This window comes from Castor canadensis, chromosome 7, assembly GCF_047511655.1.
Source record: "Castor canadensis chromosome 7, mCasCan1.hap1v2, whole genome shotgun sequence".
NCBI lineage: Eukaryota > Metazoa > Chordata > Mammalia > Rodentia > Castoridae > Castor > Castor canadensis.
Window position 1 is genome coordinate 154,733,764 of NC_133392.1, and position 25,635 is coordinate 154,759,398.

General features: G+C 54.3%; 2 protein-coding genes across 6 annotated transcripts in view; one reads left to right on the forward strand and one right to left on the reverse strand.

Moving 5' to 3' along the window:
- Positions 1-59: 59 nt before the first annotated feature.
- On the forward strand, positions 60-16,429 carry Mthfr (methylenetetrahydrofolate reductase). Of its 5 annotated transcripts, none has more exons than XM_020181646.2 (13): positions 66-138; positions 430-585; positions 2,566-2,811; positions 4,193-4,431; positions 5,165-5,275; positions 7,784-7,977; positions 8,652-8,902; positions 9,130-9,264; positions 9,423-9,603; positions 9,818-10,000; positions 10,956-11,057; positions 12,054-12,173; positions 12,455-16,429. In XM_020181646.2, the coding sequence occupies exons 1-13, from the start codon at positions 74-76 to the stop codon at positions 12,671-12,673; spliced, it is 2,202 nt and encodes a 733-aa protein (XP_020037235.2). In that variant the 5' UTR covers positions 66-73; the 3' UTR covers positions 12,674-16,429. The 5 variants fall into 5 exon arrangements, with proteins under 5 accessions (XP_073937442.1, XP_020037235.2, XP_020037237.2 ...); XM_020181648.2 differs by having other exon boundaries at positions 8,673-8,902; XM_074081340.1 differs by having other exon boundaries at positions 4,193-4,401.
- The window catches only part of C7H1orf167 (chromosome 7 C1orf167 homolog), a 17,701-nt gene continuing 6,005 nt past the window's right edge, over positions 13,940-25,635 (reverse strand). The window contains 15 exon segments of the mRNA XM_074079671.1: positions 13,940-14,013; positions 14,016-14,133; positions 14,580-14,690; positions 14,830-15,106; positions 15,568-15,719; positions 16,923-17,385; positions 17,865-18,284; positions 19,410-19,584; positions 20,213-20,321; positions 20,966-21,712; positions 21,883-21,889; positions 22,047-22,158; positions 22,200-22,378; positions 23,591-23,853; positions 24,170-24,434. Of these exon segments, the coding sequence (XP_073935772.1) occupies positions 13,940-14,013; positions 14,016-14,133; positions 14,580-14,690; positions 14,830-15,106; positions 15,568-15,719; positions 16,923-17,385; positions 17,865-18,284; positions 19,410-19,584; positions 20,213-20,321; positions 20,966-21,712; positions 21,883-21,889; positions 22,047-22,158; positions 22,200-22,378; positions 23,591-23,853; positions 24,170-24,434 (3,472 nt within the window).

A 25,635-nucleotide genomic window follows, 5' to 3' on the forward strand; every position in this document is an offset into this window, starting at 1 on the left:
GGTCTTCTGCGCTGTGGCTCCGCCCCCTCATCCTGCCTCCCTGGCAACCGCCACCTGGTCCCGCCCCCTCCTCATGCGACCTACGCAGCCACACAGCTGCAGCGGGCCGGCGAACATTGAGTCTCCTGGGACAGGAGGGTGAGTGGCTGTGAGACCTGGGTTCGCCCGGGAGGAAGACGCCGAGGAACACTCCCTGGGGGCGGGGGCATCCTCGTGGGCGAGGAGAGCTGGAGGCAGGTCAGCCCTCTCGTCGGGCCCAGTGTAACCCCCAGTGCCTGCAGCCCCAGCGATCCCCATCTCCAACACGCTTCCGGCCCCCTACCTGGACGGAGGGATCCCGAGGCAGGGTGTTCCAGCCCCAGGGACAGGTGTGCATCCCCGCCCCCGCCCGTGTCCCAATGACCCGGTGACCCGATTCCCCTAACTCAGGCCACCGGGGGGCGCCGAGGCGACTCCTGGCCCTAGTCTTTTAAATCTGCTTGCCGGCGAGGAGAGAGGTGGACCGCTGGCATTGTCAACCCCGGAACGCACTGAGTCCTGCTGCGCACGGATATCCGCCGAGACCCCGTGCTTAGCACCGTCTAAGTAAGTGGTCAGTAAATGGCAGAGGGGTATTTTGAGAATGGAGTGACACCACCTGACTCCTTGGTTCTCAATGAGCGTTGACTGTTATTACTGTGTCCCAGACAATAGGGATGTCATAGCCGAGATACCTTGTCCTGGGCTCAGGAAGGAGGGGACACAAACTTGTTAACTCACAGTTAGTCTTGGGTACTACAGGAGCCCAGCTTAAAACGGACACATGGTGGTGTTGGTTGAAATTTGGCACATGCTGGAAGTCCCTGGTAAGCAGGAGGGAAGGCCCCTGGCTGCTCTGCCATCACCTCACTTCTTACTCCCCACTGAGAATCTGGGGCTAGAAGTCCAAATCAAATGGGCATTCCTAAGGGGAAACAGCATTTGCACAAGGCTTCTTTTCTGAATCAACTTGACTTTGGAGGAGTTCAGGTGTATTCTTACATTTGCCTGTGTCTTAGGGGAAATGAGCGGTGGATTTCATCAGATTCCCAGAGTCCAAGACCCAAAATGATTTAGTATACTGGCTTCGGGTGGAAATTCCCTGAAGGAATGACCCTGATGGGTCATTCCTCTGTTGCTCCACATCACTACACAGATTTTCACTATCCTATGTTTGCCTGTTGCTGTGCAAGAGTAGTGTTTTGTTTCGGTTTAAGTATTTGTCTTAATTTCCCCCACCAAACTGCCATATGGCACTGTGCCGTTGGCCAGCCTGTGTTTGTTGTGGCCAGGATTCTTTTTTTTTTTTTTTTTTTTCAGTGCTTACTAGGCTATGCCCTACCTCCTGCAGTCTTTTTCTTTTTCTTTTTCTGGCAGTGCTGGGATTTGAACTCAGTCTTGCACTTGGTATACAGTCACTCTGCCAGCCTTTTGTTTTTGAGACAGGGTCTTGCTTACTTTTGTGCCTGGGCTGGCCTCGAAACTTGAGATCCTCCTGCCTCTGTCTCCTGAGTAGCTATTGCAGTAGGCTGGCTAGGCCTTCTTATGCAGCTCTGCCTGCTATCTGTGGTTGCTTTGACTTCAGTGGTATGTGTGAGGAGAACTGCCTTCAGGGCAGGCTCAGATGACCCAGCCTTTGTTCTAAGTTGGACATAAGTTTTTGCCCTCATTGAACTTAAGGCTGACTGTTTTTGGAACCTAGCCATTGTTAAGTTCTAACCCACACCAGCACAGTCTTTTTTGGAGTAGAGTGAACTCAGGGGAAATCTGGCTGCTTAGTCAAACCCTGGCTCCTTCTACGCTGCACACAAACTGTAACTGGAAACCTTCAGGCGGGGCGGGTCACAGCCAGCTGTCCCTTCTTTGGAGAGGGATCCAGTGACCCTGAACAGGGGCTGATGGGAGGCCCCGAAGCCTCCTCTCCCCTGCTTGCATCGCCCTCCTTCAGTCGTCTTCTGAGACTAGGCCTAAGCCCTCCCTCAAGCCTTTGAAGCCTTGCCCCCGCCCCCTGCACTGCGGGCCCCAGCTCTAGCTCAGGGCTCTTTGTCACAGCTCCGCCCAGCTGGGCACGCCCGCCCCACTGGGGAAGGTTCCTCTATTTAATCTCCACTCACTCTGTCTAAGCTGACAGAGATGGACCATCGAAAAGCCAGGGTCCACCCAGCTGGGCCCTGCTGCACCTCCTTAAGAATGTGGGCTTCAGATACTGGCAGTGTGAGGCTCTCTGTGGCACCCTCCATCAGGTAGCTGTTGCCGTGGACCCATGGGCTGAAGGAGCTGTCTTGTTGCGGGTTGGAGGGGGGTGTCCTGCAAGAAGCCAGGCAACACCCAGGGGCCAAGCTTTAAGTGAGGCAGCACAGACAGTCCCCGCAGTCGTGGTGCGTGGAGCTGCTGGGCAGGGACTGGTCAGCCATATCCTCTCCGGCCTTCCTGCATGGAGTAGAAACGCAACGTCCCTCCCTTGAGCCTGCCTGCCACTCAGTTGTCTGGATGTACCTGGAGCTTGGCTGCCTGCCTTCTGATGCCCCCTGCCCCCACCCCCTGCAGCCGGAACCCAGCCATGGTGAATGAGGCCAGAGGGAGTGGCGGCCCCCACCCCCGCTCTGAGGGCAGCAGCAGTGGCAGTGAGAGCTCCAAAGACAGTTCAAGATGTTCCACCCCTGGCCTGGACCCCGAGCGGCACGAGAAACTCCGAGACAAGATGAAGCGGAGGATGGAGTCTGGTGACAAGTGGTTCTCCCTGGAATTCTTCCCTCCTCGAACTGCTCATGGAGCTGTTAACCTTATCTCAAGGTGAGCTGGTGTAAGGTTAAGAGGAGAGTAGGGGGGCATGAACTGTCAGCCCTGTCCCAAGGCTGCACTTTAACCCGGCAGGAAAAGGCAGCCACAGGGGGTGCAGGAGAGGGCGTTTGCTCTGCAGCCTCTCAATTATCTGTAAAAGTCCCTCCTGGGGTCAGATATTTTTAGACACACTCTCCAAAGGGTTAATACTGTTGACTGTTTGGCAGGACTCCGGATCATGGTGGCTTAGGAAGTCACAGGGCAGCAACTTGGAGGATGTGTGTTGAGCAAGTTGGGAATTTGGATTATTCCTCTCTTGAAATCTGCAAATGCCAACTGAGCAGCGTTAGCGCTGTAGGAATTTCAGTTCCTTTTCTTAAAAGTCTTTTACTGTCTGGGCCTCTCATGGGTGGCTCAAGGTTCTGAACTTTAAAGGCACAGGATGTTTAAATACACCATTACAGCTTTGTACACAGATGCTCGTGCCCACGCAAGGCTTTTGAGTCTAGTTCAGGAACTTGGCCTGGCTCTGCAGGACTGTTGGCTGCTGCAGTGGGGCTGGGGAAGCAGCACAAGAGAAACTTGTGTCTGCTGACCACCTCTTTTCTTTTCTGTTCGTAGACTGAGGCCCTGCCTGCCACTAACGAGTCCCCTCACCCTCGACCACTGAAATGTCTAAACCCACTCAAGATGATCAGTGTGTAGGACTTTGAGAAGTGTGAGTGAAACCATGGCATGGTTTCGTGTTATTGTTGATCACAGAAATCAGAATAACAGCTGCTCACATCGAGCACGTCTTTGAGCGCCCAGGCTCTTATTCTGAGTGCTGTCACGTTGTCTATAACTTCTCATGGTTATTATGAAGTATGTACTGTTACCTGCCACATCTTTTTAGCAGAACTAGGGTTTGAACTCAGAGCCTTGACCTTGCTTTACCATTTGAACCACACCCCAGTCCTTTTTTTTTTTTTTTGCTTTAGCTTTTGGTGAAGTTCTCGCATTTTTCACCTGGGCCAGCCTCAGACCAAGATCCTCCTATCTATGCCTCCCTGTGTAGTGTCTGCCACCACACCTGGCTTGTTTGTGGAGATGGAGTCTTGCTAACTCTTCCCCCAGCTGGCCTTGAACTGTGATATTCTCAGTGTCCACTTTCCAGTATATTACAGGCATGAGCCACCATGCCCAGCCCTTACCTGCCACATTTTTTGAGGAAACTGAGGCTGAGAGATTAAGTAATGTGCTTGAGATCACATAGGTAATAAGTAGCAAAGCCCAAAGATGAACTCAGTTGCTCTGACACCATCTTGTATGCTATACTTCCCTAGCTCCTGAGCCCCATGGGAAGGTGGTGAAGGGTGGTTACCCCAGGATCATCAGAATGACATCCCTGCAGGTTTGACCGGATGGCAGCAGGTGGCCCCCTCTTCATTGATGTGACCTGGCATCCAGCAGGGGACCCTGGCTCAGACAAAGAGACCTCCTCCATGATGATCGCCAGCACTGCTGTGAACTACTGTGGCCTGGAAACCATCCTGCACATGACCTGCTGTCGGCAGCGCCGGGAAGAGATTACCAGCCATCTTCAGAAAGCCAAGCAGCTGGGTCTGAAGAACATCTTGGCTCTGAGGGGAGGTGTGGTGCAGCAGTCCCTCCACTCTGGGTTTTTGCTTTCCCAAAAGCCTCTCCTGTGTCTGGAATGGTCCTTTACTTTCCCCAGACCCCACACTGACCATGCTTAGGTTCTCCTCTGCCTGTAGCATCAGTGAACGTTGTGGGGAGTGAGTTGTGGGGCACCACAGTTGGGGACACCCTTCCACCTCTCAGCCTGGACATGGAGTTTAGTTGGGGTGCAGCCAAGTGCCTGAAAACCCCCTGGCCTGGCTGCCCAGCTCCACTGATCACTGGCTGTGCTTGACTTGATCGCAGAGTGCAGCTCTGGTGTTCACCTAGGCGCACCTCTGGTGTCTACTGTCATCAGACCACCTGGGAGGGGGAAGAGGAAGTCTGCTGGATGGGAGGGATCTTGTGAGCTTGGGCTTCCCCACTGTAGGACCACTTCTCACCTGAGATGAGCAGAAAACTCCCAGGAGACAGTGGGAGAGCAAGCAGGAGGGTGGGAGAGGGCGCCCCATCCTGCATGCTCCATGGAGAGCCGCACTGCAGCCTGGCATCCACAGCAGGGTCAGTAAGCATTTGACAGGCTGGCTACTGCCCTCCTCCCACTATTTGCCAGGCGCCAGGCTAGACTAATGTGGAGTCTCTGCCTTTGAGGAGCCTGCAGCCCTCAGTGTGGAACAGGCAGAGGGAACAGGCTCTCCGGAGGCTGGGTGAGACCCAGTAACCATGACTCCCTGCAACCCTGTAGACCCCACAGGTGACGAGTGGGAGGCAGAGGAAGGAGGCTTCAACTATGCTGCAGACTTGGTGAAGCACATTCGGAGTGAGTTTGGAGACTACTTTGACATCTGTGTGGCAGGTGAGTGGCCAGAGCATCCAGGTGGGTGGGGATGGAGAGAAGAAGGGAGGAGAAGCAGGAAAGCCTGCCAATATTCAGTTCCAGGATGTGACGATCAGGTGCGCATGTGAACCTGAGCCCGTGGCCACTGAGGGATGTGCAGAGGCAAATGACATACTGCCCCTGCACTCACCTATCACCCATTTCCCCCAGGCCTGCTGCCACACCGGAAGCTTTGTTCTTCCTCTTCTTCCAGCTTCTTCCCAGCCTCCTCTTCTCCTGTGCAGCAAAAGAGGGGTATTTATTAAGAGAACTTGAGGGAATTCCCCAAACCCAAGGTCAGGAGATGGCATCAGATGTTACTAGGCACTGGAATAAGTCAGGAGCTGAATCTCTTCCTCTTTCCCTCTGGGGCCACGGGGACCCCTGTCTCTTGCTTCCCACTGCCCATCTCCCCGTGTCCTCCAGCAGAGGCAGTGGGTACACTTTTCTGCACACAAGTCCTCTTTCTCAATGTATGTTGGTGTCAGTTCCAGCCCACAACCCAGAGTGATTAACAGTTCTGAATGTCAGTTCCAAATTCCCAGGAGAGCTGCTTCAGTCACAGCCAGGAGGCAGGTTCACCTACAGAAATGGCTGGGTGGCCTCCTTACTTTCCCCCACTCATTGGGATTAGGCCCAGGGAGTCTGTACATGCCATGGACAAGTAATCCTTGGATTGATTTGTCAACCCATGGAATGACAAGTTTTCTCAAATATTTTTGGGGAGGTTATACCATTTTTATATTAAGCATGGTTACATTATGGAGTAACATCTCAAGAATAAGCTATGTGGCTTCAAGAAAATCATTTGTCACGGATGACTTTGGGGCTTTCTCCCCAGTGCCCCATATCCATGTCCTCTGCTCTCAACAGAGCTGCCTAGGTGGCCAGGACTGGGGAGTGCTGATAAGGAGTTAGGAAAAGAACAAGGGTTTCCAGGCTGTTCCAGTTGTCACCGTTCCTGCTGGCTCTAATGCAGTTACTTGGGGACTGTGCACATGTGCTCCAGTGCTAGGTGATAGGGGGCTGTGAGTGGGAACTAGCAGAGCAGAGCCTTGAACTTGCAGTTGCTAAATAGTTCTGTGCTTCTCTTACTCTGAAGTGGGTGCTAGGATCAGTGGATTAAAAAGCACTAAGCTGGTCATGAAAGAACAAAGAGCATAGTAAGTGAGCAACATTCAAATGTAAGCAAATGATTTGTTTGATGATACAGTTTATATCTATATGGCTTTAGAATTTCCTGCTGGAAAACTAGCTTCATTATGTAAGTGCAGAATTCTCATACCTCATTGTCCCTTCCACCTTGAAACAGTGGTTTTTATATCTATTTTTGATGACTCTGGGTCCTTCAGAACAAAACTGCCTTATCATAGTCAAGCAGCTTGGCTTCCCAACAGCTAGCTCAGACCTCACGTCTGCTCCCTGCCTAGCTTGGGACCTGCTCATTCTCAGACAGAGGAAGCCAGTGTTCTCCCTGTGGTCGCATTAAGGCCTATGGTCTTCCTGCCCTCCTGTTAGTCAGTTCAGTCACTTAGAGGAATGGGAGTTCACAAAGCTAATATGGTGTCAGAGGGCATCTGGTCCCATCTTCCAAGCAATCCTGGAACCCCGTCTTCTGCTTGCCCAGTGCAAGGTCATCCCACTGTGCCAGTGTTCAGACTCCAGGAACTTGTTTTGTAGGGCTGGAACTGACTGGTTCTTCCATCAGAAGCCACATGGGACATAATTAATGAGGAATTTGACCAGGGTGAATTCTTTTTCCCCAGGACAGACCTTAGGATGTTTGAAAGTAGATACTGTTTTCCCCACGTTCATTTCTTTAAGCAAAACTCCACTTTCTTCACAGCCGGGTGCTGATGGCTCACACCTGTAATCCTAGCTACTCAGGAGGCAGAGATCAGGAGGATCGCGGTTTGAAGCCAGCCCGGGCAAATAGTTCCACGAGATCCTATCTCGAAAAACCCTTCACAAAAATAGGACTGGTGGAGTGGCTCAAGGTGAAAGCTCTGAGTTCAAGCCCCAGTACTGCAAAACAACAACAACAACAAAAAAAAACCCCCCACTTTCTTCGGTTCTTCCTCATGTAATATGGCGCCTAACTTTTCACTGTCTTGGACTCTGAGGGATTTTAGGGTTACATCAAAACAGTGTTTAGAACCAGTGCCCAGAGTCAAACCCAGTACCCCATGTTGAGTATAGCACTCGCTCCTCCATGGCCACAAAGTGCAGCCTGATCTGCCTGGCTGGTTGAAGCAGGACAGTGTGGGGCATTTGGAGCAATCCATCCCCATTCCTGGGAGAATGGCTCCAGGACATCTCTCACAAGGCTCATCTTCAGGGTCTGGATGCATGAGTGATCACAGCTGTCCCTGTTTCACTTGTCCATGCTGTGCTGTTGGGAGGCGTGAGTGCAGAGCCTCAGGCTGAGGACTGGGCCAGGCACTCTGGTGCCTGCCAGCCTTTCCCTACTGTCCTCCCTATTGGCAGGTTACCCCAAAGGCCACCCCGAGGCAGGGAGCTTTGAGGATGACCTGAAGTACCTGAAGGAGAAGGTGTCTGCAGGCGCTGATTTCATCATCACCCAGCTCTTCTTTGAGGCCGACACCTTTTTCCATTTTGTTAAGTCCTGCACGGAGATGGGCATCACCTGCCCCATACTTCCTGGGATCTTTCCTATTCAGGTGAGGGTCCCAGAAGGGCCAGATTCCTCCCCCCACCCCACCTTCCAAGCACAGGCTCAGGGCTGGGGAGAAGTGTTGAGCTCATGCTGACATTCTTAATGCTTGTTACATTACCCATCAGACAACCCTGGCATGGCACTTTCTGGCCACCTCATTCTGGTTACCTCTAATTTCCAGCAACAGTGTCTGTTGAGGGACTTGTACTTTGGTTTACTGGCAAGTGTCACCATAACTCTCATGATAAATTTTGGTTAAGTCAGTGTTTCCTAAACTGGGGTGTTACCAAAACTACTTGATAAGCTTACACCAGCACTGGATCTCCACCTCTAGAAGTTCTGATGTAGCAAGCCTGGGGATCTGTATTTTACTTAAGTTTGACAGGTGATTCTGATGGCCAGTGAGGCCTGGGAATGGCTGGGTTAGATGACCACCCTGTTGTCAGCAAATACATCCAGGCTAAAGGGCCGACGAGATAATGGCAGGAATGCTGTGGGCAGCTTCTGGACTCTGCAGAGTGGAGAAAGCAGGACAGAGCGATACAATCTCACTTTCCCAGTCCCTCAGCATGACACTCTGGTTGGCCAGGAGATCTGGTGGAGCCTGGGAAATGGGATAAGTATTTAGGGTGAGAGAGATGCTGAGAGATGACCCCACAGCACCCTGTGTTTGGACAGGGCTACTCCTCCCTTCGGCAGCTTGTGAAGCTGTCCAAGCTGGAAGTGCCACAGCAGATCAAGGATGTGATTGAGCCAATCAAAGACAACGATGCTGCCATCCGAAACTATGGCATTGAGCTGGCTGTGAGCCTGTGCCAGGAGCTCCTGGCCAGTGGCCAAGTGCCAGGCCTTCACTTCTACACCCTCAACCGCGAAATGGCCACCACAGAGGTGCTGAAGCGCCTGGGCATGTGGACTGAGGACCCCAGGTGAGGGCAGAGGCCCAGGGAGCACCCCCAGAAGAGTCGGCGCAGTGAGGTTCCGCACTGCTTACCAGGCTCTTCTGTGCTGCTGCTGGCTGGGTCCCCAAGGCTTCACCCTCAGAGGGAGCTCCATGTGCTTTAAAGTCAGATCCCAGAAGCCAGGCCCAGTGGTGTGCCTCTACTTGGGCTCCCTCCGTCCAAGCTGTTGTCCTTTCTGTCTCCATCCTCATCAGGCGTCCCCTGCCCTGGGCCGTCAGTGCACACCCTAAGCGCCGAGAGGAAGATGTGCGTCCCATCTTCTGGGCCTCCAGACCAAAGAGCTACATCTACCGCACCCAGGATTGGGACGAGTTTCCCAATGGCCGCTGGTGAGGGCTGGCAGGCACTCCCTGCCAGGAAATCCTGGTGTCTGGGAGGAGGAAGGAAGGATTTCCAGGAATGGCTTCCTGGGCATAAGGTGACAGCTGCTCTCTGTCAGAAGCCTGAGGGTAGGAATGTGCCCTGACCTCTCCACACTCCCTGCCAGGGGCAACTCATCCTCGCCAGCCTTCGGGGAGCTGAAGGACTACTACCTCTTTTACCTGAAAAGCAAATCCCCCACGGAAGAGCTGCTGAAGATGTGGGGTGAGGAGCTCACCAGCGAAGAGAGTGTCTTTGAAGTCTTTGCGAGCTATCTCTCTGGAGAGCCCAACCGGCAGGGCTACAAGGTGAGTGGTGCTGGGGTTAGACCAGGGGGCTGTGACTGCCCTCCCTGAGCTGCCTTGTCTCATGTTGTAGACAGGGCACCTCAGCTAAGGGAAAAGGGTGAGTTGGGAAACCTACCTGGGAGGAGCTGATGGAGCCAGACAGGCTAGACATTGAGAGGGAGGGCCCCAGTCCAGACCTATCATTACCCTAGCTCTGTCACCCTTCCCCTACCAGGTGACTTGCCTGCCCTGGAATGATGATCCCCTGGCGCCCGAGACCAACCTGATGAAGGAGGAGCTGCTTCGTGTGAACCGGCAGGGCATCCTTACCATCAATTCCCAGCCCAACATCAACGGAAAGCCGTCCTCTGACCCCATTGTGGGCTGGGGCCCCAGTGGGGGCTATGTCTTCCAGAAGGTGTGGTGGTACAGGGTCTGCCCCACTCCAGCCATCACCCAGGGCTTCCCTAGAGATTGGGCCAGAGCTCTGGGCTTTCACTCCCGGGCTGTTTACTTTGAATAATAGCAAAGTGGGGGGTAAATAGGAGCTCCTACTTTAAATTAGATGGACCTGGGTAGGCAGGTCACTTGCCTAGTATAAAATGGGGTGTATTTTGTGTTCTGGAAGTGAAAGTGACAAAGCACGTAAAGTGCTCAGCCCATGGGAAGAACACAGGAAGCAGTCACTAGATGGGAGCTGTCACTGCTGTTATGGTTGACACCTTTATCCCAGGGCTGCTGGAGCTAAATTGCATTCTGAACCAAAGCCTGTGGGCCCTGGCCTCAGATTGGATTCCCAGCTGTGTGGCTAGCTGGTTCCACTTCCCCAAGCCAAAGTACATGTGATCATTCTAGCAAATGAATGTAAAGTACATTCTTTTTTTTTTTTCTTTTTTTTTTCTTGGTGGCACTGGGGTTTGAACTTGGGACCTCATGCTTGCTTGGCAGGCACTCTTAATGCTTGAACTCTACCAGCAAGCAAATGAATGTAAATAAACCCACCTTCCCCATGGATACGGTACTAGAGAAGATGTCAGTGTTGTCATTCAATGACCACATTGGGCCTCTCATGTCCCTTGTTTGTCAGACCTGCTGCCTGTCTTCAGCTCCCAGTGGCTTCTCTCTAGTGGCTGGGAAAGTTGTCCAGGCTGAGAAACCTCATCTGCCCCCTTCCTCATGTGTTTGCTAGCTCCACATTTCATCCTCAGTCCCAGGGCCACCTGTAATCCTGCTGTCCTCAGTGACTACATGTGTGCCTGTGGGGGCCCTTTCAGGAGAGTCAGGAGGACTGGCATCTGACGGGGGCTGCAGCACGTGGAAAGGGCATCTGACAAGGAGCAGAGGTTGACATGATGGTCACCCGTCTCCCACAGGCCTACCTAGAGTTCTTCACTTCCCGAGAGACAGTGGAGGCACTCCTGCAGGTGCTGAGAAAGTACGAGCTCCGGGTCAATTACCACATTGTGGATGTGAAGGTAGGCTGGCACCCGGCTTCAGACAGGGCTCAGCAGGGCCAGAGCACCTGGCCTGAGGACACCCACATTTTTTTTAACTTTTTTTGGTGATACTGGGGTTTGAACTAGGGCCTCCCACTTGCTGCTAGGCAGGTGCTCTACCACTTGAGCTACTCCTCCAGCCTGGACACACACATTTATTACTTAAACAATCACTGAACGCCTTGCCCAAGCCAGGGGTATCATGAAAGACAAGACAGATATAGACAAAACCAGGCCCCTGCTCTCACAGAGCTCCCAACCTATTGGGCAGGCACTAGTGAGGGAAATGAATGGAAAAATTGCAAATCATTGTTAAGTAGGAAAGTCAAGTTCAGTATAGGATGCTCTACACTGAGAGGAAGAACATCAAACCTGGGAGTTCAGGGAAGGTTTCTGGAAGGGGTCCTCTGTGACTGGAACAAAGACAAGTTGGCTTACAAGGGAGAAGGGCATTCTAGGGCAAGGGCAGAGAATGGGCAAAAGGCACTGTACTGTCTGGGGAAACTGGGAATTGGAGAAGGCAGCAGAAGTGCCAAGCAGGGGGCCAAAGGTCTTGATTGTCCTGCTTGGAATTTGGGGTTCCCTAAAGGCAAGGTTCTCCAGCAGTGGAGTAGCTTGGGTCCCTGTTTCATTTTAGGTAGATCACGGTGGTCAGCTCTGTGAGTAACAAGGGCAGAGAGCCAGAGCCAGGAAGGCTAGTGGGGGGCCCTATGCCCAGGTAAAAACCAGGCCTGCAGTGAAAGGAAGCAGGGCAGAGAGTAGGCAGGTCCAGCTGGCTGCATGTGGAGGAGAAAGGAGCTTCCCAGGATGCCTCTGGGTCTCGGGTTTGAGTGGAGAGCAGCACCATGCTCAGAGGTGCTGGCCTGGGAGGGCAGTGGAAGCGGCCTGGGAGTTTACCTGAGAGTCTCCAGGAACTGAAAGGCTGCAGGTGACTCTGCCTGATCTGCCCCTGCCCCTTCCCTCCCCACCCTTCAGGGTGAGAACATCACCAATGCTCCTGAACTGCAGCCCAACGCCGTCACATGGGGCATCTTCCCTGGGCGGGAGATCATCCAGCCCACGGTAGTGGATCCTGTCAGCTTCATGTTCTGGAAGGTAAGGGAACTGGGAAGGGGCCTTCCGTGCCACCTTGAGGACTTGGGCCAGACAGTGTGCCTGGGCCCCAAGTGTGGTGTTGGGGGCCATGTGTGGTGGTTACTTCTGGGCCAGGCGGGAATGGTACTGGCAAGTGGGCCTCCTGTGCCTAGACACGTCCTGTAGGGTACAGCAGAAGCCGTGAGTGCTAGTATGGAGCCCTGATCTGGGGGCAGCCCTGTTGACCTTGGCGTGTGTGTGTGTGTGTGTGTGTGTGTGTGTGTGTGTGTGTGTGTGTGTAGGATGAAGCCTTCGCCCTGTGGACTGAGCAGTGGGGCAAGCTGTATGAGGAGGAGTCTCCGTCCCGCATGATCATCCAGTATATCCACGACAACTACTTCCTGGTCAACCTGGTGGACAATGAGTTCCCGCTGGACAACTGCCTGTGGCAGATAGTAGAAGACACATTTGAGCTGCTCAACAGGCCTGCCCGGATTGAGCAGGAGACAGCCACTCCGTGACCCTGTGGCCTGACATCGTTAGCTGGGCCACTTGGTCTCTCCTGCCTTCCTCTCCGTCCTGATTCTCCTGGAACCCTTGTCTCTTCCCCAACCCCTGGCCTCCACTCCCCACATGATAATGGCAGCTAGACTGTGGGAGGTGTTCCAGGCTCTGGCTGGACCTGAGACACCACATGGGAGCCTGTTGGTGCTCTCTGGTGGTAAGCACCACCCTCCAGGAAGACTGGCTGTTGCAAGCGAGCCCTTGCACCACGGCAGCCTCTGGGAGTTATCCTGGGACCCAGTGTGAACTTGGGGTGCTTGGGGCCTGTGGGCAGAGTGAAAACAGGCAGCGCTCACGCATGGTGTTGAGGACAGTATAGCAGAGCAAAGGTGCCACACACTTCCACCTCCTAGACACTGGCATCCGGGCCCAATCACAAGTTCTATTTGTGATTGAGCAGAGAGACACTCTGCTAGCCACACACCACGCCTCGGGATGGGCCTGGGCTGACACCTAACAATGCAAGTATTTCTTGCCACCTTCGGCCTGAGAGGCTGGGTTTTTCTCCCCTCCCCAGGGCTGTGCTTTGAAATGGTCATCTGTTCTGGTGACTGGAGGTAGAAGTGCCCTGTATGGTAAAGGCAGTCCTGACCCCAGTGGTTGGTGGGCCCTTGACCTCCCTTCTGCCTGTTAACTGTCAGAGGCAGAGATGAGGTCCACTGGATCGGGGCCCAGCTCTCCTGGATTGAATGCAGTCCAGCCCTCGCTCATTTCTAGGTAGGTGCTCCTGCCAGCTGGTGGCCCCTCTGTTCAGCCTGGCCTGAAATTGTCTCCTGGCACTCATCCCGGGAGTCAGCCTGCAGACTCTGCTGCCTGGAGCAGTGACCAGCAGGTACAGACCACTGCCGGGTCCTGGCCCCAAGCCTACTGGGTGTGGCTTGGCTTGATGGAAGGAGGCCTGAACCAGGTGGGGGGTGTCGGCAGAGTAGATGAGGACAGACAGAAGAGAGGGTTTCTTCCCTCCCCTCCTAGGTCCAGCTGCCTACAGCAGCCTTTAGGAGAGATGGAAAAGAAGCAGCTGGGATGAGGAGGGCCTTTTATTTCTTCTAGAACACAATTCAGCAGCAGTAATGGGATGTCACTTCCAGGGTCAGGTGATAAAAGGTCTAGCTTCTAGCTGAGGCTAGTTCCCTCACCTCCTTTAGGTAAGCAGATCAGGTGTTACCGTGCTCCCAGGTCTGTGGGGCCCATTTGTTGTGAAGGCTGGGCTCAATTCTGGTTTTTTATAACATGGGAACAAGTTGCAGCTGCAACTGGGCCCCTTGCTCTGCCCCAAGCCCACCACACCTGGGGCTTGGGCAGTTGCTGGCCTGCTTCCAGGGATCCTGGGGTCTGGCCTGCTCAGGGGACTCATATTGTTGCTGGCTTCTCTCCTAGGGTTCCTGGCTGCTAGGTGCTGGTGCCACTTCTCAAAGGCCTGGAATCAGGGAGGGGCAGGAAAGGCTGTTTGTCTCAGGCTCCTTCCAGAGTCTGCTCTGCCTGCTAGAGTGACACCTGTGCCCAACTGGGGTCCCCACTAAAAGGCCCCTCCCTCTGCCTCAGGCAGTCAGCCCATCCTCCCCCAGGACAAATGACAGGCTCAAATGAAAGCACAGGTACTTAAGCACTCAGACCCTACAGGGGCTGGCTTGAACGGCCATTGCCACAGGCTCAGCCTTATTGTTCCAAGATTGAGGGACAGTTACACTAGGCTGAGTTCATGGCCACCAGTCAAATCAAGGGCTCCAGCATCCAGGCTGTGTATGTAGAAGGAAACTGACCCTTGCACTGAAACAAAGGGACCCTGAGGTGGCCAGCAGGGAAGACCCCAGCTCAGCACTGGACAGAGATGGCACTGGTTTTGGAAGGCTGCCTGGCTGATACCTGGGAAAGGACCCAGCTGTCCTCTTCCTGCTGTAGCCGCCTGGTCACCTGCAGCTGCAGGACCTGCCTCTGCCACACGCTCCAGGCCTGCCTCAGCTGCCACTGTCTGAGCTATGGGGAGAATTGACAAAGAAGGCCTCATGCTTTCAGCAGCCCCAGCCCTTCTGCACTCTGCCACACCAGGACAAAAGGGTGTGAGACAAGGGGTGTCATCGGGGGTGCAAGCAGATGTTTCACCCCCAGTGTTTCAGACAGCTTGAGAGACTGTTTCTAGGGTTAGGCTGAGGATAGGATCAAGAGGGTAATGCACCCTGGGGCATCTGCAGGGTGGAGTGGAGAGGGGCCAAGCCCACGCACCAGGGCCCAGGACAGCCGCTCCACCCCTTGAGTGTGTACCCAGCTCTGCCACGTCACTGCCAGGACCCTGGCCTGCTGGGAAGTCTGGAACCTGTGAAGCAGAGCCTCAAGACGCCAGTGCTGTAGGTACTTCCTCCTTGTGACCCAAAGCATTAGAGGGATTAGGACATCTTCAAGGCCAGGCCTGGGCTTTCTCCTCCCCCACATGCACAGCTGCTCCTACCCCAGCTTCCTTGGAGGGGGTCTCCCTTTGGCATTGGAGGGCCCTGGCCTCAGAACTGCAGAGCCCTCTTGGTCCTATAGGAAGCTGGCTGGGAGCCCAGCTATGGCATCCGGGCCACTGCAGCCAGAGCTGGAAGGCAGGGTGGAGGGGTGGCTCTTTGTCCCCTGGAAATGGGAGTTGGGTCAGAAGAGGTTAATACCTTAGTTAAGAGGGCAGCTGTCCCCTCAGCCACCCAGAGGCTGATAATACTGAAGAGGAGCAAAGGTTCAGCCTCAGCCCTTCCCCCTCCTCCTCATCACCCTGGGCCTCCAGGCTCCAGGCTGCAGGCTGCTACCCAGAGAAATAACAGACAGGAAGGAGAAACAAGATTAAGACGAGGAAGTGGGGTGGGGAATGCAGTGAACACACTGGAAGGATTGGCCTGAGGGCTGGTAGCCACCGGGGGCTGCTCTCATACACTGAGCCCGGGATGTGGGTGTGTCCCTCTGTGTCTTCTGTCCACTGCAGCTGTGTTGCCCTGTTGGCACAGGCCCTGCACCCTGTGTCCAGCAGCTGTGGGTCTGTGGGAACAGCCAGAGATGGCAAAACGGAACCCAGTGAGCTTGGATCTCCTGGGGCCTGTCCCTGTCCTTGGTGAGGCTCACCTTGTGTGTGGCCTCCTCAGCTCATCCTCCCACCTGGCTGGAGACATCCAAGTAGAGGGGTGGACTAGTAATAGCTGCAGGGGCCAGGTCCAGCCCTACCCAGGCCTCACTTCACAGAAGCAACCCGACCGAGTCCATAGACTAGGAACTGAGAGGAATCCGTGCCACCACGAGATGGCTTACTACCTGCGTGTGCCATCAGGTGAGGGCTACGTGGGTGTGTGTGACTGAGTAGGGAGCAGGGTTTGGAATTAGCTCCAGTTTCTTCATCAGTGTACAGAAGCCTTGCCTTTTGCTGACAGCAGGGGAATGAAAGTATAAAAGTACTACCAAAAAAGATCACAGCTGGAGGTGGTAATCCTAGCATTGGGGGAGGATGGGGACAGAGGCAAGACGACTGTGAGTTCTAAGCCAGCCTGTCTCATAGAGACTGTCTCAAAAAAAAAAAAGCCGTCCCATAACACATCAAGAAATAAAATATAAAATACAGGCTGACGGAATGGCTCAGGCAGTGCAGTACCTGCCTAGCAAGCCTGAGGTTCTGAATTTAAAAAAAAAAATACCCTGAGCCCTCAGAATCTGCTGTTGCTGTGACCCTGTGTATGTGAATTTTGCAAACCACCAAAGTTAGTCTCTCAATTCCATTTAAAAAAGCAAAACCCACTTTCATGTTTTTCTTAGACTCTAACATCTATCATATTCTTCCTGGCAGTCTGAACCAGATTCTTGGTGATGCCATGTTATCTTCAGAAACACCGTTTGGCCTGCCAGGATCTTTGGGGCTGGGTCCTTCAACACCATGTCCCCAAACTGCTGTGCAGGTTTTTTCTTGTGCCTGGTGGCCTCTTCCCTCCTGCTAGGCTATCAGCCTCTTACTACTGTTTGATGATGTTAGAACTAATAGCTTCTGGTCTGAAGGGAGACTGGAGGTTACCTATGGGTAGAGAGAATTACTAAATTTGGGGGATTTTTGTACTTTATATTTTGTGACTTTTTTTTGTTCATAATATTTCCAATAAAGAAATTGACAAAAAAATTGCTACTATCCCCATGTACCTATCTTGCTCTAGAGTACACCAGGATGTATAGTGAGACACAAATTTTTCTTTGCAGCCAGACCTGCTTGGGGGTGACACCCTGGGGGGTTGGGGGAGGTGTTTGCTGATGTCCAGTGTTGTCCAGGAAGGCATCCAAGAAGGCATCCAAGAACTGGGTAAGGGTGCTATTTATAAGGGTACTGAGCCCTGGAGATCCATCTAGCCATGACACCATCATGGCTGAAACAAGCTGATCTAAGGCTTGCCCTCTGTGGATGTCTAGGACTTCCCACCTCACCTGTTTCCAAGGGGCTGGGGTGTCCATCAGCAGCAAGAGACGTCCTCTGCTGGCCAGCTTGGGCCAGTGCCTAAGCCTGGCCCCCTGGACCTGAGTCCTCAGTTCCAGCCGCACTCTGAGCAGCACTGCCCTCCACTGAGCCCAGTGGGTCTGCAGGAGGCGCCTGAGCCCAGCCTGCTGGAGCTGGGTGCTGACCACTCGCTGGACCTGGCCCCGGGCTGCTGACTGTGCCCAGGTCTCTAGGACCCTGGTGGAAAAGACCACACCTGAGCTATCAGGCCAAAACTTCTAAGGGGAGCCCTGCAGGAGCCCTACCCCCAGTGCTCTGTGGGTGGGGCCTCTAGGACAAAGCCTCAGGCCTGTGTGTCCCCATTCTTCTTTTGGAGAATCTGGTTAAATGGGCATGAAGAATGGCAGGAAGGGGCAGAATGTCACACCACAGGGACAAGCATCCTGTTTAGGAGATGGACAGGACAGACCTGCCAGCTACATTTTGCCTCCCCTTCCCTAGCAAGAGTGCACACACACTGCCCAGTTGCTGTGTGTCTGGACCTGTCTGAGTTGCTTGCACACACCTGCAAGGCAGAACCACTAAAGTCCAAGACCCCCTCTCCCCCAAGGAGCGAGAAAGTGGCAAAGCTGGTGATGGCTTCTCCCTGTCACCTAGCCAACCCAATACACTCTACCCTTGAACTCAAAACAAGCTCAAGGCCCACAGGCACTTACCTGGCACTCAGCTGCTGGGCATCATGGGCTTGGTTGCCCTGGCCAAGGCTAGACTCACGCACCCACGTGGTCCAGCACAGGCCTGCCCAAGCTTTCCCTTCTGCATGCTGCTGGGCCTCACAGCGACTGCCCAGGGCAACTCGCCATGCCATGAAGTCCTGATGGGCCCGGGCCCTCCTCCAATGCCTGTCTGCTTGGCCAGGCTGCAAACAGCTTCTCCAGTGCACCACGGAAGCCCGGGCCACACGCTGCTCCTACGCCCAGGAAGCCTCCCGCCAGGTGGCAAACACAGCCCCTAGTGCTCTTCCCCACAGACTATCCTGGAAGGCTCCATGCTGGGCCCGGGTCACCACTGTGTCTCTCACAAACTGACACCAAGCCTGGAAGTAGCTGCAAAACAGGAACAGAGGAGGGGCCTGGCTGGCTCTGAATCCAAGGTCACATTTATTCAAAATGACACCTGCAAATGCCCTATAACCTTAGTGCATGGTGTATACACACAGCCTTGTGTCTTAAAAATGCCTTGACCACCAGGCACAGTGCCCATTCCTGTAATCTTAGCTACTTGGGAGGTGAGATTGGGAGGATCGTGGTTCAAAGCCAGCCCAGGCAAAAAGTTACAGGACCCCATCTCTCTTCTGTCCCTACTGCTTAATTTAAAAATATTCATTAATGAACCACACATAAGTTTCACTACAGTGACTCCCTTTAATTACAACTTCTGCATGAGACCCTGGATTTGAGTGCCAGCATCACAAAAAAAAACAACCCTTTTTTTTTTCAGTACTGGGGTTAAACTCAGGGTTTTGTCCTTACTACGTAAGCACTCTACCACTTGAGCCTTGCCCCCAGCTCTTTTGTTTTGAGACAGGATCTCAATAACTTTTTCCAAGTTGGTCTCAAACTTTCTGTGCCTCCCGATTTGCTGTGATTACAGGTGTGCACCTCCATTCTCAGTTCCAATTAAAAACCAGTTTTGTTTCTTTGGTGGTACTGGAGTTTGAACTCAGGACCTCATGCTTGTTAGGCAAGCACTCTATTATTTGAGCCATACTCTCAGCCCTTTTTATTTTTTAAATAGGGTCTTGAGTTTTTGATCAGGACTGGCCTCAGACCATGATCCACCTGAGTGTCCATCCTTCTGCCTCCTGAGTAGCTGGGATTATAGGCATGCACCTAGAACAGTTTCATTCTCTTCGGCCACTGTGAGGGGACACTCTGGGACTAGGACTCCTCCTCCAGCCCTATTGTGGATATCTGAGTAATTCACTTTTGCTGTCTCACCTGTCCTCCAAAGCTGGCTGACATGGCCAGAAGGTGGACTCATCAGGGCCGTAGGTGAGGGCAGGGGCCTGCCACCTACCACCAAACCTCTAGCAGTCATAGGCCTTGGTCTCCAGGTGGGGTCTCCCTTCATGCCCCCTGTTTCCTGGGTCCCAGGCCTCCAGCCTAGGTGCCTCCCCTCCCAAGTCCTTCCGTGCCCCGGGCTCCCTCCCTGCATTTCCAGGGTGGGCATGGCCAGCTCCCCACCCCAGGTCTCCCCACCTTTTCATTTGTCTCTGACGAGCCGCTGCCCGCTGCCAGTGCTGGAACCCAGCCCTCTGCAGGGCCTGGAGGTGGACCTGCCCCCACCTCTGGCACTGTTCATGCAGGAAGTGCTGCCCTGGGGCCAGAGAGATGAGGAAGGGCCACTGTGTGCTCACCCGCCTCTCCCCAGGTCCTGCTCAGCTGGCCCTCTGCCTCCTACCCACATGGGAACAGAGGTGGTTACCCCTACTCTCTGGTCTAAAATCTTCCATTGATGGCGTCCTGTTGCTCACCAGGCCAACCCAACTCAAGGAATGGAGGTGTTGGGGGTTTTTGTTTTGTTCTTTTGGAAGATGGGGATGGAACCAGAGCCTCACTCACCCTGAGCATACACTCCACCGCTGAGCTATACCCCCAGCCCCTGGTTTAAGATTCTTGACAATGTGTAGGCAACACAGAATTCAGATTTTAAAAATCAAGATTTCCATTTTTTTCTTTAGAAACCAGAAGGTCTGGCAACCGTGAGCCAGCATGCTGATGGACGGGAACTGGGCTGGAGAAGCAGCTGTCCCCCGTGGACATGACGTGAGCTTCCCAAACAGTTAAACCCTGCCCTGGCCCGTGAAGATAATGCATTGGTGTCGTGGGCAACCACAGTGACCCGTGCTCCTGGCGTCCATGTCCTGTGTTGTGTGCCCACCTTGAGTGCCCGCCTTAACTGACCTGCTCCTAACAAACACAATTCAGCAGCAGTAATGGGATGTCACTTCCAGGGTCAGGTGATGAAAGGTCTAGCTTCTAGCTGAGGCTAGTTCCCTCACTTCCTTTAGGTAAGCCATTGAAGCTCTGAGGAGGAGCTTGGAGTGGGTGCTTCAGCCCCACTGAGCTTTTCAGCTGGGCTGCAGCCCTGGCTGGCCACATCACTACAGCCTTGAGGGAAGTGGGGAAGCAGAGGAGCCGGGCTCAGCCATGCCTCCCTCCCTTCCTTCTGACCCATGGGCATTGTGAGATGCTAAATGTCCATGGTTTAAAACTAGCAAGGAAAGGTGTGGGGGAAAGTAGCTCAGTGGTAGAGCACTTGCCTAGCATGTGCAAAGGCCCCGGGCTTGATCCCCAGCATTACAATGAATTCATTAAAACGAGTAAGTATTGGGCTATTTTGGTACATAGCAATAGGTCAGGGAGGCCGCTGGGGCTATGACTGTGATTTAGCTGGGGTCAAATCAAGTGCAAAGAAAACACCCTTTCTTTTGTCCCCACCTCTCTGGATGACCCTTCCTTCTCTGGCCACACTCCCAAGCAGCCTCAGCCAGCTTAAATTTAGTCCTCCCACCAACCTGGCTTGGCCTGTTCTGTCCCCTGCCTCAACTTCCCTTTCCACTGCTCCCCCAACTAAGTCTGCTGGGCTCCAAGAGCGCTCTAACTCTGCTCACCCTTCCCCCACCTCAGACCTGGAGGCAACACAAGGGTGGCAAGGATGGAGGTGAAAGTGATGGTAACAGTGGGAGCTGGGTTCTCTGCCCAGCACTTCCTGTGGATGGCCTCACAGGATCTCTATGAGAAGGGTGCTATGCCACCCCCATTTTACAGCCAGGGGAGGGAAAAGCAGGGACCCGAACCCAAGATTGCAGAGTCCCAGCCCTGAGATCCTGCTCTGCCACCCTCCTGGGTGTGCCCTGTGGGGTCCCATTTCTAGGCTGTGCTACAGCTGTGGAACTTTGGGTCTCACTAATGCACCCTGGTCCTCCCCTCACCCACAATTCCCCCAACCCAGTCCTTGGCTCACTCTGCCAGCGTGAGTGCCAGTAGTGCAGGGCACCCTGCACCAGTCCTCGGCCCCGCTCCTGCGCCCACCGCTCTGCCTCCTGCCACTGTGCCAGTCGCCTTCACCACAGGACCAGGGCAGCCCTGCAGCTCTGGTCTCGTGCCCAGTGGGCAGCCAGCTCTCTCCAGACCCCTTGAACTGTTGTCCAGTGACTCCAGCTGAGGAGGATGCTGGGAAGGGGAGTGTTCACCCTGAGGATGGTCAGTGCCACCTGTTGGCCAGCCCAGCCCTCCTCTATCCTCCCCTGAGCAGGAGGGAGGGGCTTCTCCCTGTTCCCATTGCTGGGGAGGGTGGGTTGCTTGAGATTGGAGAGGTCAAATGCCCCTCCGAAGGTCATAATGATAAGCGATGGAGATAAGAAGGGACCCTCAGCCCCCATGCCATGTCCTGTGCTCAGCCACCAGCCATAAACACTGTTATGGACAGGCACACTGCTAGGTGCTGTGCCAGGGGATGCATGTGCCCCTACCCCGTTGATGGCCCATTGGGGTGAGTACTACCCCATTTTATAGATAGGGAAGCAGAGGCCCAGAGAAGTCAAGCAACTTGCCCAAGATCTCAGTGAGGTGCAAAGCTGGAATTAGGACCCAGGCAGACCACTGTCAAGCACTGGGCTATCAATGGATTAATGAGTGAACCTCAGCCGTGACCTTTCCAAACAAGTACCCTGAGGCTGGAGGCCAGGCCGACTGGGGAGTAAGAGGGGAGTATGCAGACTCCAGGAGACGCTGTTGTGAAGGCTCAGGATTGGTGGGAGAAGCAGCTGGGAAGCAGCGAGTCCCCAGCATGGTGGGCAGTATGGCTCACCCTGCCCGGGGAGGGGTTCCTACCACCTCTGGAGGGTACGCCGGCACCACCTTGGTGTCCCCAGGGACTGCTGGGCCTGCACCTGCCAGGGCAGAAGACACCGCCCCTGCAGCCTCCAAGGCTGCCCATGGGATGCTCTCACAGAGGATGCGAAAGGAGGAGTCCTAAGTCCCCACCCCAGGCCCTGCCCCTCACCTTCTCCAGTCTGGCCTCCCCTCCCCAGCCACCGACCCCTGGCTCTGGGGCCAAGGTGGCCTTGCTGCTGACTGATGGGGCATCTGGACCCCACACCCTCAAGTGCCACCAGTTCAAGATGCTCCGTAGCATCTGCTGCTGCGTGCCCTGAAGGAAGGAGCTACAGAAAGGACAGTGAGTCCCCAGCCCCCCTCACCCCTGGCTATGGTGGGGCTGCTGACCAGGGTCTACCCAACCACGAGGGAGCCACCACGAGGGAGCCAAACTAGAGGAGGGGCTCGACAGACACTCAGATAGAGGGCCCTGTGCCATCACCTCCTGGACTAGCCACACACTGGGACGGATGGGGACTCCATAGCTCAGTGATAGAACACTTGCCTAACATGTGGGGAGGCCTCGAGGGTCTGTCCCCAGCACCACAATCAATCAATCAAATAAAAATTGATGCCTAGTCTGGTCCCACCCCTAGAGATTCTGACTTCTGAGTGTGGCCTGGGCTTCCAGACCTTTCCAGAGCTGCTCCGGTTCCCTGGTAAGCAGCTGAGTCTAGACTGATGCTCCACCTGCATCACCTGACTTGTCCTTGCTCTCTCCCAGGCAAGGTGGGGCTGTGTCACTGATCAGGAGTGAGCTGCACCCCACAGCCCACATTCACAGTTGAGGCCCAGGAAGGTCATTTCCAAACAGCAGCCGACCTGGAATTGATTGCAGGTCAGCTGGGCAGCCCCGGTGAGTTTGCAGGCGATATGAGCTATGCCCTGGTGCCCAAAGGCTGGAGGATGGGCTGGAGGAGGGAGGCTACATTCGGGTCATGGGAATTAAGTTCCAGGGCTGCACCAAAAGAGACAGAGGGTCCAAGTGGGTCAAGTGGGGGTGGACATGATGGATGTTAGGTACGTTGACTTTCAAGGACAGAATTTTTTCTAAAAGACGGAGCCCCTGTCTATGCTGCCCAGATTGGCCTCATCTCCATAGTCGTCTTGCCTCTGGAGTAGCTGGGACTACAGGTGTATCACTGTGCCTGGCTAAGGACAGAATTTTTATCCCTGCAACTGCTGGCTTAGGTCACTGACATCCCAGCAGGGACACCCAGCTTCCCCACTCCCAGCCTGGACTCTGAATCCTGGCACCAATGGTCCTCAGGAAGGCAGACCAAGAAGGTATTACTCTGGGCCTCCAGCAGCTTTCTGCTCAACCACTGTCACAGGGTCCTTGGGCCACCTCCTAGGCCTGGCATCTGCCAGCCATCACAATGCTGGGGCTGCAGGGAGGAGGGAGATGTGGTCTGTGCTCTCTGGGACACTGCTCTCTGAGTGAGCCTTGCTCACATGTCCACACTGTGCCCCTAGGTCACGAGCTCCTGGACACTCACGTGGCCTGCTGGTGCTGGTGGAGCCGTAACCTCCAGAGCTGCAGGGCCCGTTGCAGGGCCAAGTTCCGGCAGGCTTCTTGTAGGGAGCTCTGGCCTGGCTCCCAGGCCTGGGCCACTGTCCCCAAGCCACGGGCTCTGGTCGCTCCCAGAGCTGAGTTGCCAAGGGCCATGTTCCCTGAGAAGCAGTCAAGAGATAAGTGAGCCATGTCACCATGGGCCTCCCTCTGCCCAAAGCCATGCATAGCTGCAGCGTCAGCCTCCATCTTGGGGCCTCATCCCTCATGGACACTGCCTCCTTCCACCACCTCCAAACCCTCCCTTCTGGGGAGCCTCAAAGACCATGCTCCCCACCAACAGACCAGAAGCCCCCTAAGAGCAGGGCCAGTCCTTGAGTAGGACGTAGAACAGCCTACTAAGCAGGCCCATAGGGAGGAGATGGGACAGTCTCTCTCACACCCAGGTAGCTCATGATGGGGCAGGGGATGAAGCCTGGCTCTGTCCTGAACCCCCAGGGGTGGCAAGCTGCCCTCCCAGAACAGCCCCCTTTTATTATTTCCCACAAGAATCCACGCATCCCACTGGGGTCCTCTGAGGAGCAGCTGAAGTGGCCAGGTTTGCTGGCCCTCCGGCTGGGAGGGAAGGGGACCCTTCTGCCACCCCTTGCTCACCCATCTTCTGCCAGCAGAGGGCAAGTTGTGTCACCTTTGCCCCATCTGAGGTCTGGAGCTGCTTCATTTGGACCCACTGTCTCAGGCACTGCCTCAGGGTCCTCACCCAACAGTTGGCCACGTGGTCCCGGCACCGAGCCCCTCTGTGCATGAACTGTCGCCAGGCCCCAAAGCACCTAGAGCGCCAAACAAAAAGTATCCTTGAGTGACGCTCCAGCCACCTGCCTTGTGCCAGACACACCTCTGAGGCCTCTGGTCAGCCCTGAGGGTTTCTGGGCCTCTGTTTTCCAATCTGTGAAGTGGGGCAGCTGGGACCTGAACATACCACCTACTTAGGGCAGACACCATTGCCTCTGGGTGCCTGGATGGCCCCAACAGCCTCTCACCTGGCCTCCTGCACCCACCCTTGGCCCCTCCAGCCAGTTCCCACTTGGTGGCCAGAGTGACGTTTTCCAATCTCATGTAGACTCATCTCACTCTGGCTAAATCCTCCTGCAGCAGCCTGGTGGCTCTTAGGATAAAATGGCAACTCCACTCCATGGCCTGCAAGGCCCTTTGTGGTCTGATGCTTCATACTTCTCCATCCTCACCTCAGAGCCCTCAGCCGCCACCCATACTAACGAGACCAGCGTGACTACTGCACACTGAGGTTTTTTCTTTTTCCTCTTAAGAGTTGGGGATCTCTACTTAACTAGGATTTTTTTATTTATTTACATTTATTATTGCAGTACTGGGGATTAAATTCAGGGCCTTGTGACTGCTAGTTAAGTGCTCTACCACTGGAGTCATGGCCCACTATCCAGGAAAATTTTAAACTGGATTTCCCTGCTCACTCCAGAAGGTATAAATACACCCAGGATGAGGACCACCATTTTGAGCTTGTTGCTCCTACCTCCTGAGTGTCAGGGCTGCTCCTTTCCCCTTTCTATTTTTCCCTGCTTTGCCCTACCTTACTAAAAAACATTTGCTAAACTGAGGGGAGAGGCAAGAGAGACTAGGTTTTGGGATGTTGCCCAGGTTGGCCTCCAACTCTTGGGCTCAAGTGACCCTCCTGCCTCAGTTTCATGAGTAGCTGGGATTACAGGTGGTAATCACCACACCAGCTCCTTGAGTTATTATGCTCCTGTCAGAGGCCTTTGCACACTCTGTTCCCTTTGCCTGGTGCACTGTTCATCCTTCACATCACTGAACTGCATCTCAGTCACTTCCTGCGTTACAAGTTCTCAGGGAAATCTATACCAGGGAACGAAATATGCAAATGCAGGCAGTTGGGAACTTTAGCAGACAAGGAACCTGAATCTTCAGCAAATAAACTGCAAGGGGGGGAAATGGAGGGAATCCTACAGGTTAAAGGGACTTTGTGGGGCTGGAGGTGTA